The sequence below is a fragment of the Phyllostomus discolor genome, chromosome 6 (assembly GCF_004126475.2).
Source record: "Phyllostomus discolor isolate MPI-MPIP mPhyDis1 chromosome 6, mPhyDis1.pri.v3, whole genome shotgun sequence".
In the NCBI taxonomy this organism is placed as follows: Eukaryota; Metazoa; Chordata; class Mammalia; order Chiroptera; family Phyllostomidae; genus Phyllostomus; species Phyllostomus discolor.
The window spans coordinates 61,886,350-61,901,853 of record NC_040908.2 but is presented as its reverse complement, the minus strand read 5'-3'; the positions used below and the strand labels follow the sequence as shown (position 1 = coordinate 61,901,853).

Below are 15,504 nucleotides of genomic sequence, written 5' to 3'. Positions count from 1 at the left end.
TGATCCCATCAGAAGTGTCCTTAAATACTGAGAAGTTGTCAAGCTCATGATGATACAAGTCTTCCAAAATTCAAAATTTCTTTTGAAAACTGAATTTTTTTTTCATTATTGGCAATAGTCAATTGTTTTCCTAGGACAGGCTCACTTAGTTCATTTTCAAGAAAATGTACACCAAATATCGCAGATGAAATAATCATAATTTGTCTGTTCTTTTTTCAAGTAAAAACAGTGTTCCATGAAATAAAACAAACAGCTAGTCCAGCTTGCAGTGCAAATGATTGCACAAGTGATGTGTCTGTGATGGCTGAGTGGTTAAGGCATTGGACTCATAATCCAGTGGGGTCTCCCTGCACAGGTTTGAATCCTGCTCACAAATGGTTATACAAGTGCTTCTCCTGAGGCAGTTATCACACTGCAGTTTGTAGCAGGGGTCATAGCAGTTTGTTTTATGTGCAGTTTTCATTGTCATTTATTACAAAGATGTATATGCAACAATTGAGATTTTAATAAAGTTAATAATTTTTACTACTCTATCTTCTTAACATTCTTAAGTGAAACTGCATTCTTAAGTGAAACTGCATTTTTTTTATCATGAGTATGTGGTGGTAGTCGTAGTGTGGTTTGGGGCCACTACCTTGATTTGTGAAGGCACCAGAAGTTTTGCACGTTTTTGGTTTTGAGCCATCAGTGAGAAAGGTAAGTAATGCCTTAGATTATTGTGAAATAATTTTGACTTTAGAGACTCCCTGAAAGGTTCTCAGGGACCACCAGGTGTCCATGGACCACACACACTCTGAGAACCACTGACTTAGACCAATTAATTCAACCCCACTCATGGAGCTAAGTGGGGCAAGTTTACCTAAGAGGGGAAGGGTAGGATGGATGCTGAGGACAACCAAATGCCTGCTAACAGAATGACCAAAGTAATGAGCATAAAGATCTAAAGAACTAAAAAATTGTGGTTGCTCTCCTGGATTTATAGTCTCTTTGCTAGCAGGGTCCAGAAACTTTTTAAACACCAGTCACTGACATGAAGAGATTCTAGGGGAGGCTTTCATATCTGGTGGAGGATCCTAATCTACTGTTTGGGGATCTCTGCCTTAATCCAGAACAGTAGCTAAAGATGGCTCTGAGGCCAATAAAAGGATGTTTTGTGGCAGGGCTTATCTCGTTGCACAAGTGGGTCAGCCTGTCTCTCCACCAAATGTGACTGGGTTGAATGAGGTAGTGGGTACAGGGTAAGCTAAATAGCTGTCCTATTTGGCTGAGATAGTAGTCAGCTTCAAGCTCCAATTCTTCCCCACCACCACCTTACACCCACTCTTTCAAGCCACAGTATTGCTAGCCCTCAAGGAAGCTAAAATGCTTTCAGGGCCTGGTTCTATGGGCAAGGGGTATCTGGGAGAAATGGGAAAGAGCAGCTGAGGCAAAGAGAAGTAAAGCATCTAATCAAGCAGGCAAGCCGCGGGCTGGTCTCCAAGACAGACAGGGTGAGGTGCTCAGCATTGTCCTTGCAGCTGTCACTGAACCAGGCAGCTGTTCTGCCTGGCTGGCCTTGGCCAATCTTCTGGATTAGATGTCCCAGTGACAGCTTTTCCTCCATTCCCCCCCCCCCCCCCCCCCCCGCCCCAATGCTCAAGTGTCCTTGCATTAGAATAATCCAGAAACATTGGTATGGCAAAATCTCTTTGGGAGATGTGAAAGCAGTCTTCCTACCCTTTCCTTTTAAGACTTGCCTCCTGACCTTTGTTACCCAGATGCAATTTTTTTCCAGAACTCCTGACTCCAGAGAAGAACACAGACATCTATCTTCAAACCCTGTTGGGAGTTGTGCAAACCTGGAGAAGCCCTTGTGATGCATGACAAGACCCTTGCTTTACACAAATATATTTGGCTCAAAATCTAGGATCGTCCTTTCAAACAGAAAGTGGTGTCACAGGCACATAACCATGACATTGATCTGAGTTCATTAATCTGAAAGGAAATTTTGAAAGCAGACCAACTTCACTCAAGAGTCAACAAAATTTAATTTCTCAATTTTAGGATTCACTAATACTTACTTTTTTTTAATTCTAGAATTAAAGGGGACTCCAGTGGTATGGAAGTGGGGGCTCCGAGTACAGGTTCTGATTGCTCTGCCAGTGAATGATTTGGGGTGACTCCTCCTCTCTGGACTTGTTTCCCATCTGTAAAACTGGCGTATAATCAGCACGTTCTCTCTTATCCTACACGTGGAAAAACATAAGACTGTTACACAAATTGCCAGACACGCCCAGGCTGTCTTCGCGCTGGTCTGGAGGGCCCCAAGAGATCAGGACCAGTCTCACTCAGCCTGGGGTGCTGTGGTGGCGAGTAAAAGGACTACAGAAAGCCCCTTCATTCACTGGCTCCACACCGAGTCCTCGGTGCAGTAAAAGCCTATGACCAGTCTGAAAACACCTTTAGTTTCTTCCACCATCTAACCGCACGCAGAGTTCGAGCAAACAGGAGGTGCCTGGAACCCCCACCCCAGCACGCAAGCCACCCTGGATGAGACCATCCAGGGGCGCCCTGCTCCCTCCACCCTGCTGGGTGGAGGGACTGCGTGTCCTAGGGGCGGGGCCGCCGCTGTAGCCTTCCAGCACTCCGACTGGCCTTTCGTGTCCTCGTGATTCACGGTCCCGCCCTCACGCCCCTCCTCCGCATCCGCGCTGGGGAGCAGAGGGTCCAGACTGAATGGGCACGAGCGGGTTGCTGGGGGCGGGCGGGTTCGCTGGGCCCGGGGCTGGCTGTCGGTCGGCGCCCCCTCCCTAGTATGCGGATGAAGGAGGCAGGCGGCGTGGAGCGGCGTCCTCTGCAGCCGCGAACCAAGGCGGTGGCGGCGGCACCTGCCGGCCGAGGTACGTGGCGCAGCCCCCTCCTCTGCTCTGCCGGGCCGCGGGCCGGGGGCGGTGGCATCCTTCCTAGCCTCCTCCTGGTAGTGCCTGGTGGCTCCGCCCCAGCTCTCACGGCCAGCGCCCAGGGCACGGAACCCCCAGATGCTTTGCGAGGATGTGGGCTGAGAGTCGTGGCCTCGGGTCGCGTGGACGGGCGTGGGGCGCTGTGGCCCGAGCAAGTGTGGAGGCGGAGGAGGCGCAGGGATGAACAGTGGGGGTTCCTTGTCCAACTGCAATGGCTTTTAATCCCCAGTTTTCCGCAGAGGCTCAGGGTTTAATTCATTGCTGGAAGCTTCCACGCCAAGCATAGCCGAGTTAACTCAATGCCCAGGGACGGAGTTGGGGGCCCCTTTAGAAGGTAACTAGCAGCTCCTGAGAAACTGACCCTTGCATCCATCAGGAGGGCGTAGCGTGTGGTATCTGCAGGTAGAAATTCCCCAGTGGCCTTTCCTGCCTCCGCTCTGTGCCCAGCCCTGAGGAGGAGATACGTTTTAGTGACCTTTGGTTTCTTCTGAATTGTAAGCTGCGACTTGACCTCCTAGGCATGCATTTATTATGTGCCTTTCGTGCATTAAGTAACACAAGGTTTGCGGAGAGCATCTCCGAGGAGCTGGGCAAATAGGGAGAGGCTGGGTTCCACCCCTACCCCATACCAGCTGGGTGACCTTGGCCAACACCTCTGCCTCTGTGGAGCTCGGTCTTCTGGTCTGCTGGGAGGCTTGACCTGCTCATTGCCAGGGTCCCTTTCAGGGTTTCGTGGTTCTGACCGCAAAATGTGTTTAGGAGTGAAGATCCTGCAGAATCACTAGCTGACTTGAAAGACTGATTTTTATGGCCATATGTCATAGTTTATGTGTTATATGACCTCTGCTTAATTAGGTATAGTACATTTAAAAGATAAAATTGCATGCTATGCTTTATCTGGCACCTTTGGGTTGCCTGCTCTTCATGACAAGCACGGTGCTGGGCTGGGCATTGGGGTTATAAAGAGGAAGGAGACTGACCACCTGCCCTCTGGGCTGGTGACTGGTAATCCTGTTCCATAGAAGGATGCTTGTCCTGAAGCTGTGGAAGAGGAATCCGTGTCTGTTGAGTGAAGGGCACAGACTCAAAAACAGGATGGGTTGCGGTTTCACTTGTGTAATTCTGCAAGACAGATAGCTATGAAGAATGTCTTGTATCTCTCCTGGTGATCTGGAGATCACCTGAATTCCAACCAGTGCTAGCTCCGGCAAGCAGAGGTTGCTGCTGTGAGCTGCCAGAGTGAGAGCACTGTAACCAAATGTCATGGGTCGTTTTATATGTCTCTCCATAATGAGTGCTGCTGGTCCTGTGAGATGAAAGGAACCTCGCTTGTAATTAGTAGCTGTTTCTTCCTCTAGGCAAGAAAAGAAATGGGTGAAATAAGAAGGAATGAAAACTTTATGGAAAAGAGAAAGAGAGCTAACAGGCATAAATTCTAAAAAACTTACATTTATGACTTTTTTGAAAATGCTTACAATTTTGACACAAACTACCAAATTGTTGCATGTGATCAAAATAGATTGGTATTGAATTCTAAGGATATATTCAAGGCAGAATAAGAACAAACCCTCTGTTCTTTGATTTGCCTCTTCTAGTTCTTCCCTCTTTCCCTGCTGGGCTATTGGGCAGCAATGAGGGGCATTTATCTAGCAAGTTGGTTCTTGGGAGGTGAACGAACGATAAAAAGAGGATGTTACTAGTTACCTGGCTGATGTTTCAGTCTTCATATTTTTATGGGGCTCCCCTATGTATGTATTAAATTTGTTTTGTCACTCTGTCTTACGTCAACTTAACTATTAGGCCAGCCGAAGAGCCTAGGAGGGAGGGAGGGAAAAATTTTGTGCCCTTACATTCCCTTCCAGTTACTGCCTCCTTGAGGGTCATCCCTGCTTGACTTCCTGTGCTTGTATAAATGGAATCCAATCAAGTGTTTGTCTTCTTTTCTCATGAGTTAGGTTTCTGTCATAGTGTGTTCACTCTGATTTGGCCACTGGGTGAATAATATAGCACATATTTATCTGTACACTGTTGATGGACATTTGGGAAGTTTTCAGTATTTGGCTTTTACAAATGCTGCGCTGACTGTTCTTTTGCCAGTCTTTGGTATACATATGCATGCATTTCTGATGGGGGCATACAAAGGAGTGATTGCTGGGTCGTGAGTGCATGTATGTTTAGCTTTGAGAGCTACAGACAAAGCTATTTTCCAATTTTGGAATAACTACGTTGGTAGTTCCTCACTACTAGCTGATGAGTGCAACGTCACTTTTCACTGCATCTTTTCACTAAGGAGGCTGAGGCAGGAGTTGGACCAGGACTCAACATCGGATTCTACCTGGCCATACCCTATTTGTTCTGGGCAAGCGCAGTCATCTCTAGGCCCCAGTGTCTCCTGAGTCAGGTTGCAGGACAGGCTCATCTGTGGGAACCCTTTAAGCTCCAAGACTCCCCTGTCGCCAGGGAAGAATTTCTCTGGCCAAACTGCTTTGCTTTGTCCCAGCTCCCCTGCTTCTTACTTAGCTTTTATAGTATTGTACTTTCTATAGTTTCTGCTTCTACTTTCTACTTCTCTGACCTGCCTTCCTTGCAGCTCTGGATTTTTACAAGAATTCCCCTGTGTCCTAGAGGTTTTTCAACTGGTGTGCTGCAAGAATTTTTAAAACATGCAAAACTTGACTATTTAGTCAGGGGCACTGACCTCTTTTCTCTTAGATTGTCAAATAAAAGAAATGACAACAGCCAACACAATAGCCATCTGGTATGAAAGAATCAAAATTATACCTATTGTTTTTATCAGATGGGCAAAAATATACACATTTTTGGTGTGCTCAAGAATTTCAGTAACTATTTTATGTGTGCCATGACATGAAAAAGATTGCAAATTGCTACCCTAGAGGAAAAGCCTATTTTTGTTTTGTCTTTTGAAGCCATATAAGACATTTTTGCTGTTCTCTTATGTGCCTTGGAAAAATATCCAAGATTAAGTGATTGGATGGTTCAGTAACTCCTACACCCATGAATTTCCCCATTTTCCTTCAAGTTTTTAATATCTGGAATCATAGTAGTTAAGTACGATGATATGGTCCTGGCTGGTGTGGCTCAGTGGACTGAGGGCCGGCCTGCAAACTGAAAGGTTGCTGATTTGACTCCTAGTCAAGGCACATGCCTGGGTTATGGGCCAGGTCCCCAGTTGGGGGCAGGTGAAAGGCAACTGATGGATATATCACTTGCACATCAATGTTTCTCTCCCTCTCTTTCTCCCTCATTTCCCTTCTCTCTAAAAATAAATAAATAAAATCTTTTTAGAAAAGTATCATGATATGATTTGATTTATTCAAGGAGAGAAAACTGATGAAAACAAATTAAATTTCAAAGGTCTACTTTGATGGAATAGTAGTTCTGTCTTTTGAACTTAAAAGTCTTTTTTTAAGGCCAGGTGTCATTTTCATAATTAAAGGCTAATATGTATTATATTCAGAGCAGGGCTGTTTTTCCATTACCCATAAGAGTTCCTTCTTCCTTAGCCTTCCTCTCTCCCTGGCTTCTGCTTGTATTTGCTTAAGATTTTTCATCCTCTTCTGTCTGTTCGTCATCTCCATTCTGTGGTACTTTACAAGGCTGCTAATACGCTCCCCTCGTTGCTTGTCATTTTCTGTAATCAAATCCTTACCCATCCAGGACTTGGTGGCTGATGCAGGCTTCTTGCTTGTCCTCTCCTAGACTAGAGCTGTCAAATGGAAATATAACCTAAGCCACACATATAATTTAAAATGTGCAAGTAGCTGCATTTAAAAATTGAAATAAGTGGATCAAGTTTTAATTTTCCAGGGAGATAAAAAGTTCCCAGGTTCTGAATATCTAATAACACAACTTCAAACAATATAAAGTAAAATGCAACAGAATGACAAAAAAAGTTGACAAATCTCTTCAGGTAATTGGTGGAAGAAGTTGACTAAAAACCAATAATGAGTTATTCTAAAAAAACAATTAACCCTGGCCGAGTAGCTCAGTTGGTTAGAGCATCGTCCTGATGTGCCAGGGTTGCAGGTTCAATCCCCAATCAGGGCACATACAGGAATCAACCAATGAACGCGTGGATGAGTGGAACAACAGATCTCTCTCTCAAATCAATATATGAAAAATTTTAAAAACCCAACACAATTAATAAGCTTGATCAAACTTACTGCATGAAAAACATAATCCTGGCAAATGAAGACTATTTTTATAAAAATTGAGTGTACACCAGGTCATAAAAATAATTTCCAACATATTTAAAATAATCAGTACTATAGAGACAAAGGTTTCTGAACACAATGCAACTAAATTACATATCAAATTTAAGAAATAATTTTTATTATTTTTTAAATTTGGATTTGAAAGTGTTTCGATTTGAAACACTTTAGGATGAATTGTACACTTACAAAACTTGTGGGAGAGAAATGTGAAATATTAATTCCTCATATTAGCAAAAAAAAGGCATGAATGAGCTAATCAGCTAAGTTAAGAAGTTAGGAACATAGCAATTAAAATAAATCCAATAAATGAGAAGGAAGGAATTTAAAAAACAGGTGAAATTAACTTTAATGATGTATTTTGGTTAACCCAATATGTTCCATATAGTATCAGATCAAATTATAAAAATTGTTAATGAGCTACTTTACATTTTTCTGTTCAACTTAGTCTTCGAAGCCTGGTGTGTCTCTTGCACTTACACAGAGCACATTTCAATGTGGTCGAGCCATATTTGAAGTACTCAGCAGCCACATGTGGCTTGTGGCAGCTGTACTGGACAGCACAGCTCTAAATCTTAGCCCATAAACGTGAGTGACTAGTCTTGATAAAGGGAGCTAATGATGGGATTCAGTTATCTGCCAAGTGAGTCTAGAGTCGTGGTAATCTAGCAATGTTTTTGTGGCTGACAAAGAGAGTGGGCTCTTTGTGAAAATCTTGATACTAAACATGCCTCCCCGAATCCACGTGCTACAAAAGGATAGGAAAACAAAAGAACAGAAAAAAGGATAAATACTCTACTGACTCACTTCATCCTCACCTGTTCTAGATATGTTATATATGTCAGCCCATTTAATTTCATAAAAGCCATATGAGTTTGGTACCATTTTCTTCCCATTTTACACATGAGGATACTGAGGCTTGAATAAGTTAAGAAACCCCAGGGGAGAGAGCTGGGATTCAGATTTGGGCAGTCTGGCATGAGATGGTAGGTGAGGCAGTGCTTCCCCATCTTTGTAGCATAGATTGCATTCCCACTCTGCTCCTCAGAAAGGCTCCTGTCGAAATTCTTGAGAGGGTTTAGCTGAGCTGGTGAAATGGCTTCGTTCCCTGGTCCAGGTCATGCGTTCTCAGGCACACCTCCTGACTGGTCTCAGCTCACGTGAGGACTTCTCCATCACCAATCTAACCTCCCGAGAGGTTTCTCCAAAACCCTATTCCAATTTCAATTCCCTCCCGTTCCCACACTGGCTCCCGTTAGGATAGTATTCCAACCTGCCATGGCACGGTCTGCTTCCTTTTCTAGCCTCTCTTGTACATTGTTCCTCCCTGGCTGGACCTTCAGACACTCACTGGGAGTTTCCTCTCCGTGCCTGCCGTCCTGGCTCAGGGGGCACCTGCCTCCCCCTGCCCCCTACCCACCAGGTCCTACTCATTCCACCTTGAGGGGAGCCTTTTCTAAGCTGCCTCCCAGACACACATGTACATACACACACAGCCCAAATCTAAAACATCTCCTAACACTGCCCTTGTGTCCTTTGTGGAATAAGTTAAAAAGAAGTACTATGAAAATAATTACATTGGTGATAAATCTACTTGTCTGATTTTTAAAATGAGATTGTGAGAGCTTTTTAAAAGAAGAGACTGTTCACATTGCCTTATTTCTAATGAGCTAATGTTATTTCTAATGTTGCTAGTGTCCATGTTGCTCTTTTCTAAATGAGGTGCATGCTCCATGCTTGGTTAAAACTCGGATATGTGAATGAGGTATGCCTGTTTGGGAGCCTGCCCAAATGCTGTTTTCCCTGATTTTTGAAACAAAGTGAAAAAGGGATGTACAATGGGGGTGGAAAGGGAAATTGGATATTTTAGCCATGCCTCCTACAGACCTAAATATATGTTGTTGGCTTTAGGAATTCAGACATGTTTAACTTGTTCTGAGGTTAAAGCGGCCCTAATAAAATGTTCTTTTGTCTCCTGTACCATGACTGCCTTTCCTTCCCTCTCCAAACTGCCAGGGCCCGTCGAACTCCAGATTGTTTCAGGTGACCCTCCTTTTTCGAGGGTCATTACCACTTGCTGATTTGGGGTTTTGTATGACCAGCCTGGTTCCTCTGTTCCTGTAGGACAAATGGGATTTTTGAATAACAGATTATTGAATAAACTGCCCAGGGAATCCTCCACCTTCCCTTACTCATCCACCCAGCCAGGTGCTCCCTGAGAAGTATTATTACTAAGGTCCTGTTTAGTGATGTCACTTCATGGCCCCACATCTGAAGAACCCATGCCCCTACCTTTTCTCTTTGGGCGTGGGTTCTTGGTTATCTTAGCGTTTGCATGCACTCTTTCCCATGATCCCATTCCCTGCAGTTCCCATTACACTGAGTTTGGGGGAGGGTCCCTGTGTTGGAGCCTGCTTACATTGGTCCCAGAATTGCTCTTGTTAACTGTTAATTCTACTAACTTTCACTTTCTCTTATTAAGGATTATTTATTCAGCCCAACTACTTGTATTTTTTATGTTTAATTAAGAGCGAACTCTTTTATTAAAAAGGTAACTTCTAGGGTTCTCTTTATTTGTGGCTTCCACGGGGCTGCCACAGACTCGTTCTTCTTTGGCGCACCCTGCACCTGGAATTTGCCATCACAGGGGCCCACCACCCTGGAGCTGCTACCCAGGGCCTTCCTTTGGGACTTGGAGGGCCCCCCGGGGAGGGGCAGTTCTATGAGCAGTTCCCTCAGTTTACTGCAATATCATATCTTATTCCCTCTGTCCCTCACCTCTGCTGTGAAATCATCTCAGATGGTTGGCCACATGCGGAGCCTTCTTGCATGCCCTTTTTTTCTTTTTTTCATTAGTGGCCTGAATTTGTTATCGTGCAGGCCAATCTTGGCTGACTGGGTGCTAGAAGTACAGTCCCTGCCAGTTCAGTCATCGGGTTCAGTGGCATCTTCTTCCTGCACATCTCTTGGTCCCTTTCTTGCCGTCCCTGCTCTGGTTCAGCTGCCCTTTCACCTCTGGCTGCAGTGATCTCAGAGGCCCCTGGACTACCCTCTTCCAGGGTCACCTTCGTCCCAGGGTAAGCTCACTATCCCCCTGCTTAAGAACTGCTTAGGGCCTCCTGATGCCTCCTTTGTGGCCAGTTCGGAGGGCCTGGTTCCTTCTTAGCCACATCTCCCATAGGGCCCCTGTGATCTGGCCTGAGCACACCTCTGGACATTTGGCATGCCCTTCCTACCACCAAGAATGCCTCCTCTTGTCTTTCTATCTCTGCAGTCTTGCCCATCCTTTAAGGACCCATTTACACAGCATCGCCTTAGCAAAGCCTCCCTGGATTCCTCTGTCAGAGCTGGTGGTTCCGTGCCCAGAGCACTCCAGGTCAAGGCATTACTCAGTATCTGGGGTATTTAGGTATTTTCACTCTCCCTGGCTAGATGATTCATTTAAAGAAGAAAGGAGTTGTGTCTTATTTATCTTTAGATTCCCAATGCCTGGGTTATGGAAGGTGCTTATTAAATGCTTATTTCATGGATTATTAAGTGAGCAAAACAAATGACACAAAGATATAGACCAGCCCTTCTCAGTTGGGCTGTACAGGAGAATTTTACCCTAATACTCTAAGGCAGCCATTGTATGTCACGAATAACTTCTCTCCTGTGCCTCTGGAATGAATCTAAGTATAGACCGTCCTCAGGAGAATTGAGAAAACAGACACTGAGATCCTTTTCTGTAATTGTCCAGTGCAGCCCAGCTTGAGAAAGGCTGGTATAGACAGCATGATCCCGATCCTGATAAAATACACACATGCAAAGAGAAAAGACCTATAGAACATAAACCAGAATGTTACGGGTGGGTATCGCTGGGCTGTAGTGTAACAACCAGTACCTGATTTCAGAATGTTCTCTCTGCTTTTACATGATTTCTGAAGTTTATAACTTTGTGATAACAGTTTTAAAAAGTATTTCTAGAATAAGTGAAATCAGAACTCCCAAACTTGGTTGTGCCTCAGTATAAAGTAGTAGAGGGTTACAGCATTTGTTTTCAAACACAGCTCCCAGTGCCTTGCCACAGTGGACACAGAATCACCGAGCTGAGCACCTCATCGTGGGCCCTGGAGAACTGGGCCTCAGTGTGAGGATGATGATCTGCCGGGTCTCTCTGCACCCGGATGTCCCTTTTTGCTGCCAGTGGACACCTTGTAAATGGCAGGGCTGAGTTCCCAGCAGGCATGGCTCACTGTGAGAGACCCTATCATATTCATGAATACTCATGGCTCTTCTCAGAAGCAACTCCAGAGGTGGTGTTTTGGGGGGTGTTTTTTTTTTTGTAATAGTGAAGCATCAACACAACCTGTAGTCATTTGAATTAAATCTGACAGAAGAGTCTCGGATGCTCATCAGCTACCGCTGCAACCAGCCTAGTTTTTTCCCTGAAGTTTGACCTTGTGTGACATCATATATAATATTATCTCTATCCAGGCAAGAATCCACCAGTGGGTGGTAAAACAAGAGGGTTTGGTGAGGAACAGTATATTTGCTTAGTCTCTAAGTAGCTCCCATCAAGTTACTTATTAATTACAAAGGGAAGATTGTAACTTGACAGTGGCGAAACCTGCCTTCCACCACTTTCACCAGTCGACCAAATTTAACACCACCAGTTCAGAGACTAATCAACATCAGGCGCCTCCACGTAAAATATATCAAGAAGGGCACAGACTCACTTCCATGATATTCCTGCCCAAAATGGGTAACTTGAATCTAATCTTGAATAAACAGACAAACCTCAGTTTAGGGACATTCCGTAAAATAACTGGCCTGTACTTTTCAAAAAATGCCAAGGACATGAAAGATAAAGGAACTCTTTCAGATTAAAGGAGGCTGAAAAGATATGACAACTGAAAGTCACACGTGATCCTATGTTTGCCCTAAGGCGGGGGTGTGAAACTCATTTTCACCGGGGGCCACAGCAGCCTTGAGGTTGCCGTCAAAGGGACAAAAGTTATTTTAGGACTGTATAAATGTAACTACTCCTTAGCTGTTAAGTGAGAGCTCAGCGCTGCCACCAGGCAGAAACAAGGTGCTGGGCGGATGAAACAAGGGGGAGGGCCAGATCCAGCCCCCGGGCCTTGTGTTCGCCACCTGCGCTCCAAGGCCATTTAGGGACTACCAGAGAAATTTGTATTTCTCTACTCCAGGTCTTTAGAGTAGTTAACACCATGGAAGAAAAAGCAGTTTCCTGATTTTTATCATCATACTGTGGTTGTTGTATAAGGGAATGCCCTTGTTTTTAGGGAATCCTAAAATATTTAGGCATAAATATCATGTCTTCAACTTTTAAATGGGTAAAAACCACTATGTGGGTTATGTAATAGAATGTAGTAACAGGGCAGATGTGCTGAATGTGAGCGACTGGGGAGTCTGGGTGAAGGGTATATAGGAATTCTTTGTACTACCTTGCAGTATTTCCGTAAGTTGGAGATTATGTCAGAAAATAAAGTCTAAAATCTCGGAAGCCTCTGGGTCACGGCGCTGCGGCCCGCCCAGCACCAGAGCCGTGGTGGCGCTGCTCAGTGTCTGCCCTTCCTGCAGTTGGTCGTGCTGAAGTCGTTCCCCACAGTGCTGAGCTCTCCTCAAAGCTGCCTTTGCCACCTCTGGCATCGGCAGAAGGCAGGGTGGACAACCACGAGTAGTGTGGCTTCACCTGATCGGAAACTTGCTTTCTTCAGCCGCCTGTGGCAGTGGCTGTTCTGGAGACATTACTCCTGCTGGCTGTCCTCAGGTCTCTGGTTGACCGTCTCTGATCCGCACATTTACCTGTAGCCGAGACCTACAACTGTCCTGCCAAAGAGGCTTTTCAGGCAGAATGTGACTGCAAAAACCTATTTAAATGCAGTTGAGAGTTTTGTGCATGAATTCAGTGTGCTTCATCAATGTCAATGTAAGAAACACCCAAACCTGTAGAGAATTTTTATGAGTTTGTTTGAGCCAAACTGACAACCCAAGCCAGGAAGCAAGATCTCAAACGCTCCAGAAGATAACAGTTTTGCATCTTCCTTTTTGCATTTGAAATTAAGGAGGGGAGATAAGGAAGATTGGAGAAAGCAAGTCAGGGATTTGATTATAGGATAGTTAACAAAATTATATCCTCTCTTGAGGGTTAACACCCCTTCAAGGGTATTACTTCTGGTATTTCAAAAGTGTGTTAACCTGGATGTGCAAAAACAGTGGACAGGCTTGGCTTCAAACTTTCCACTAAAGAAGTTACAGCCATTTAGTGGTAGTTTCCACTAAAGAAGTCACTACCCACAGTGACCTGCCCTGGGGCTCAAAAGGGGAGCTGCACTCTGGGGCCTGAGGTTGGTATGTGGATGGGTCTGCTTATCAGAGTTTGCAAAGAGGAGTTCCTCTGAAACCTGTCATGCCCCAAGGACCAGAACATGATAAGAATAGCGGCAAAATCGTTCCTCCTTTCTGTCTTTCCTTTCCTGCTCTTTCCCAGAAAGTCCCGTTGTTCACTGCACTCCATTTTCTCCTCTCTTGTGTCCCACCCCCACTCCCCTTTTATCTTTTTTTTTTTTAATTTCTTACTCAAGGATATGTTTATTGCATAGAGAAAGAGAGAAACATCAATGTGTTGTCTTCTGTAGGTGTCCTGACCAGGGATCAAACCCACAGCCTAGGTATGTGCCCTGACTGGGGATTGAACCCACAACCTTTTCAGTGCATGGGACAATGTTCCAATCAACTGAACCACCCAGCCAAAGCCCCTCTTTTTGTCTTTTTGAGTCGGTCTTCTTCCACTTACTCCAGTTTCCTGTTGGTCTCTCCTAACTGGCTGTTAAGTGTTAGTATCTATTGAATAAGCTAAGTTTTATGTTTCCTGTTCTTACTTTGAAAAGTTGGTGAAACACAACATTTTTAGTGGACAAAGGGGCAGTAAAAGTGTTCTTGGCCAAACCTGCTTTTTATATTATTAGCAAACATTCTCACAGAGGTGACTTGGCCACAGTCTAATAGGCAACAGAGGAATGGCTGAGTGTTTTATCTCTTTCCTCTTCTCTTCAATACCAGCAGATCCGGCTGCTCTTTTTTCCTCCGTGGTGGTGGCTGGGACAATCACTGGATTTTGTTTATCTCCTTCTGCAACAGTGATTTTTCTCTGAGAAAGATTCATATCCTTGTTCTCCATGTGCCAGGCTTGAGGTGGGCACTGCATAAACACCCAGTGGTTGTGGTGTCTGGATACATGGAAAGGTCCTGTCTTCACGTCTGCGTGTGATAGGACCATGCTGGACTTGGGTTAGCTTTTCTGTGGGGATCTAAGTGCAGGCCACTGATCAGTGCATTTATTTGTTCACTCATCAGTTCATTCAGCAAGTTAAGTGTTTTTTTACATGCTAGGTACTATCTTTCAAGTTCTGAGGTTATAGCAAGGAGCAAAATCAAGCAAGTCCCTTCTCAGGAATTTTCAAACGGGGAGAACAGACAATAGGCAGATGGGTATGAGGAGCAGTGAGTGCTCTGAAGGAAGGCAAAGCAGCAAAGGGAATAACAGGGCTTGAGGAGTGGGAATGCTGTATTACAGCTAGGGTGGTCAAGGAGGGTGACTTTTTAAAAAACATTTTATACTGATTATGCTATTACAGTTTTCCCAATTTTCCCCCCTTTCTCTTCCCAAGGAGGGTGTTTTGAACAAAGACCACAGTAAAAATGGTGAGGGAGGGAGCCTTCTGGAGGAGACAGAGGAAGCTGCAAGTGGAGACCTGAGGCGGAGATGGAGGGGACAGGGGTCTGAGGAACAGTAGGAAACTTTCTAGACTGAAGTGGAGTGAGGAGGAGGAGAGTGTAAGAAAGATGGGGCCAGCAGAGGGCTCTGGATTTGACCCTGCAAGGGTTGCTGCCCCTTTAGCATCTTTGCACCTCAGTGAAATCTTAGAGGAATACCATCTGTAGCTGCTGGACATGGTCTAGTTTGAGCAAATGTTTTTGTACCCTGAGACTCAGAATTAATTGCCTTAACACTTTTAAACATGTAAAAGGCAGGCAGTTGAATGATAGTAATGATGATGCACTCTCAACATGAGAGGAATACCAACCAGTTGATTACAAGTAAGATTAAAAAGCATGCCTCAGTATCACTGAAGTGCTTGCATCTTGGCTGGTGGTCAAAACTAGTGGAATGCAGACTCGCCACTACACAAAAGTGTTGCATTTACAGAACAACACTTTTATTTTTCGTTGTAGGAGACAGGTCCCGATAATTTTGCACAGATTGTAGGATCTGAACATCCTTAGGCTAAAATCTATTGTAATTACACTGTGAGAAGCTTGCTGGA

The 15,504-nt window shown here is 44.7% G+C and overlaps 1 protein-coding gene and 1 non-coding gene across 3 annotated transcripts in view; both read left to right on the top strand.

The window, feature by feature from the left end:
• Positions 1–294: 294 nt before the first annotated feature.
• On the top strand, positions 295–376 carry TRNAM-CAU. The gene has a single exon. It is a non-coding gene; the product is annotated as a tRNA-Met (tRNA).
• Positions 377–2,668: 2,292 nt separating this feature from the next.
• ST3GAL5 (ST3 beta-galactoside alpha-2,3-sialyltransferase 5) overlaps positions 2,669–15,504 on the top strand; it is a 50,887-nt gene continuing 38,051 nt past the window's right edge. The window contains exon 1 of one of the 2 annotated variants that reach the window (XM_028516675.2): positions 2,669–2,879. In XM_028516675.2, coding sequence (XP_028372476.1) covers positions 2,795–2,879 — 85 coding nt within the window. In that variant the 5' untranslated portion in view covers positions 2,669–2,794. The remainder of the gene's footprint in view (positions 2,880–15,504) is intronic. The other variant, XM_036028245.1, reaches the window with a different exon arrangement.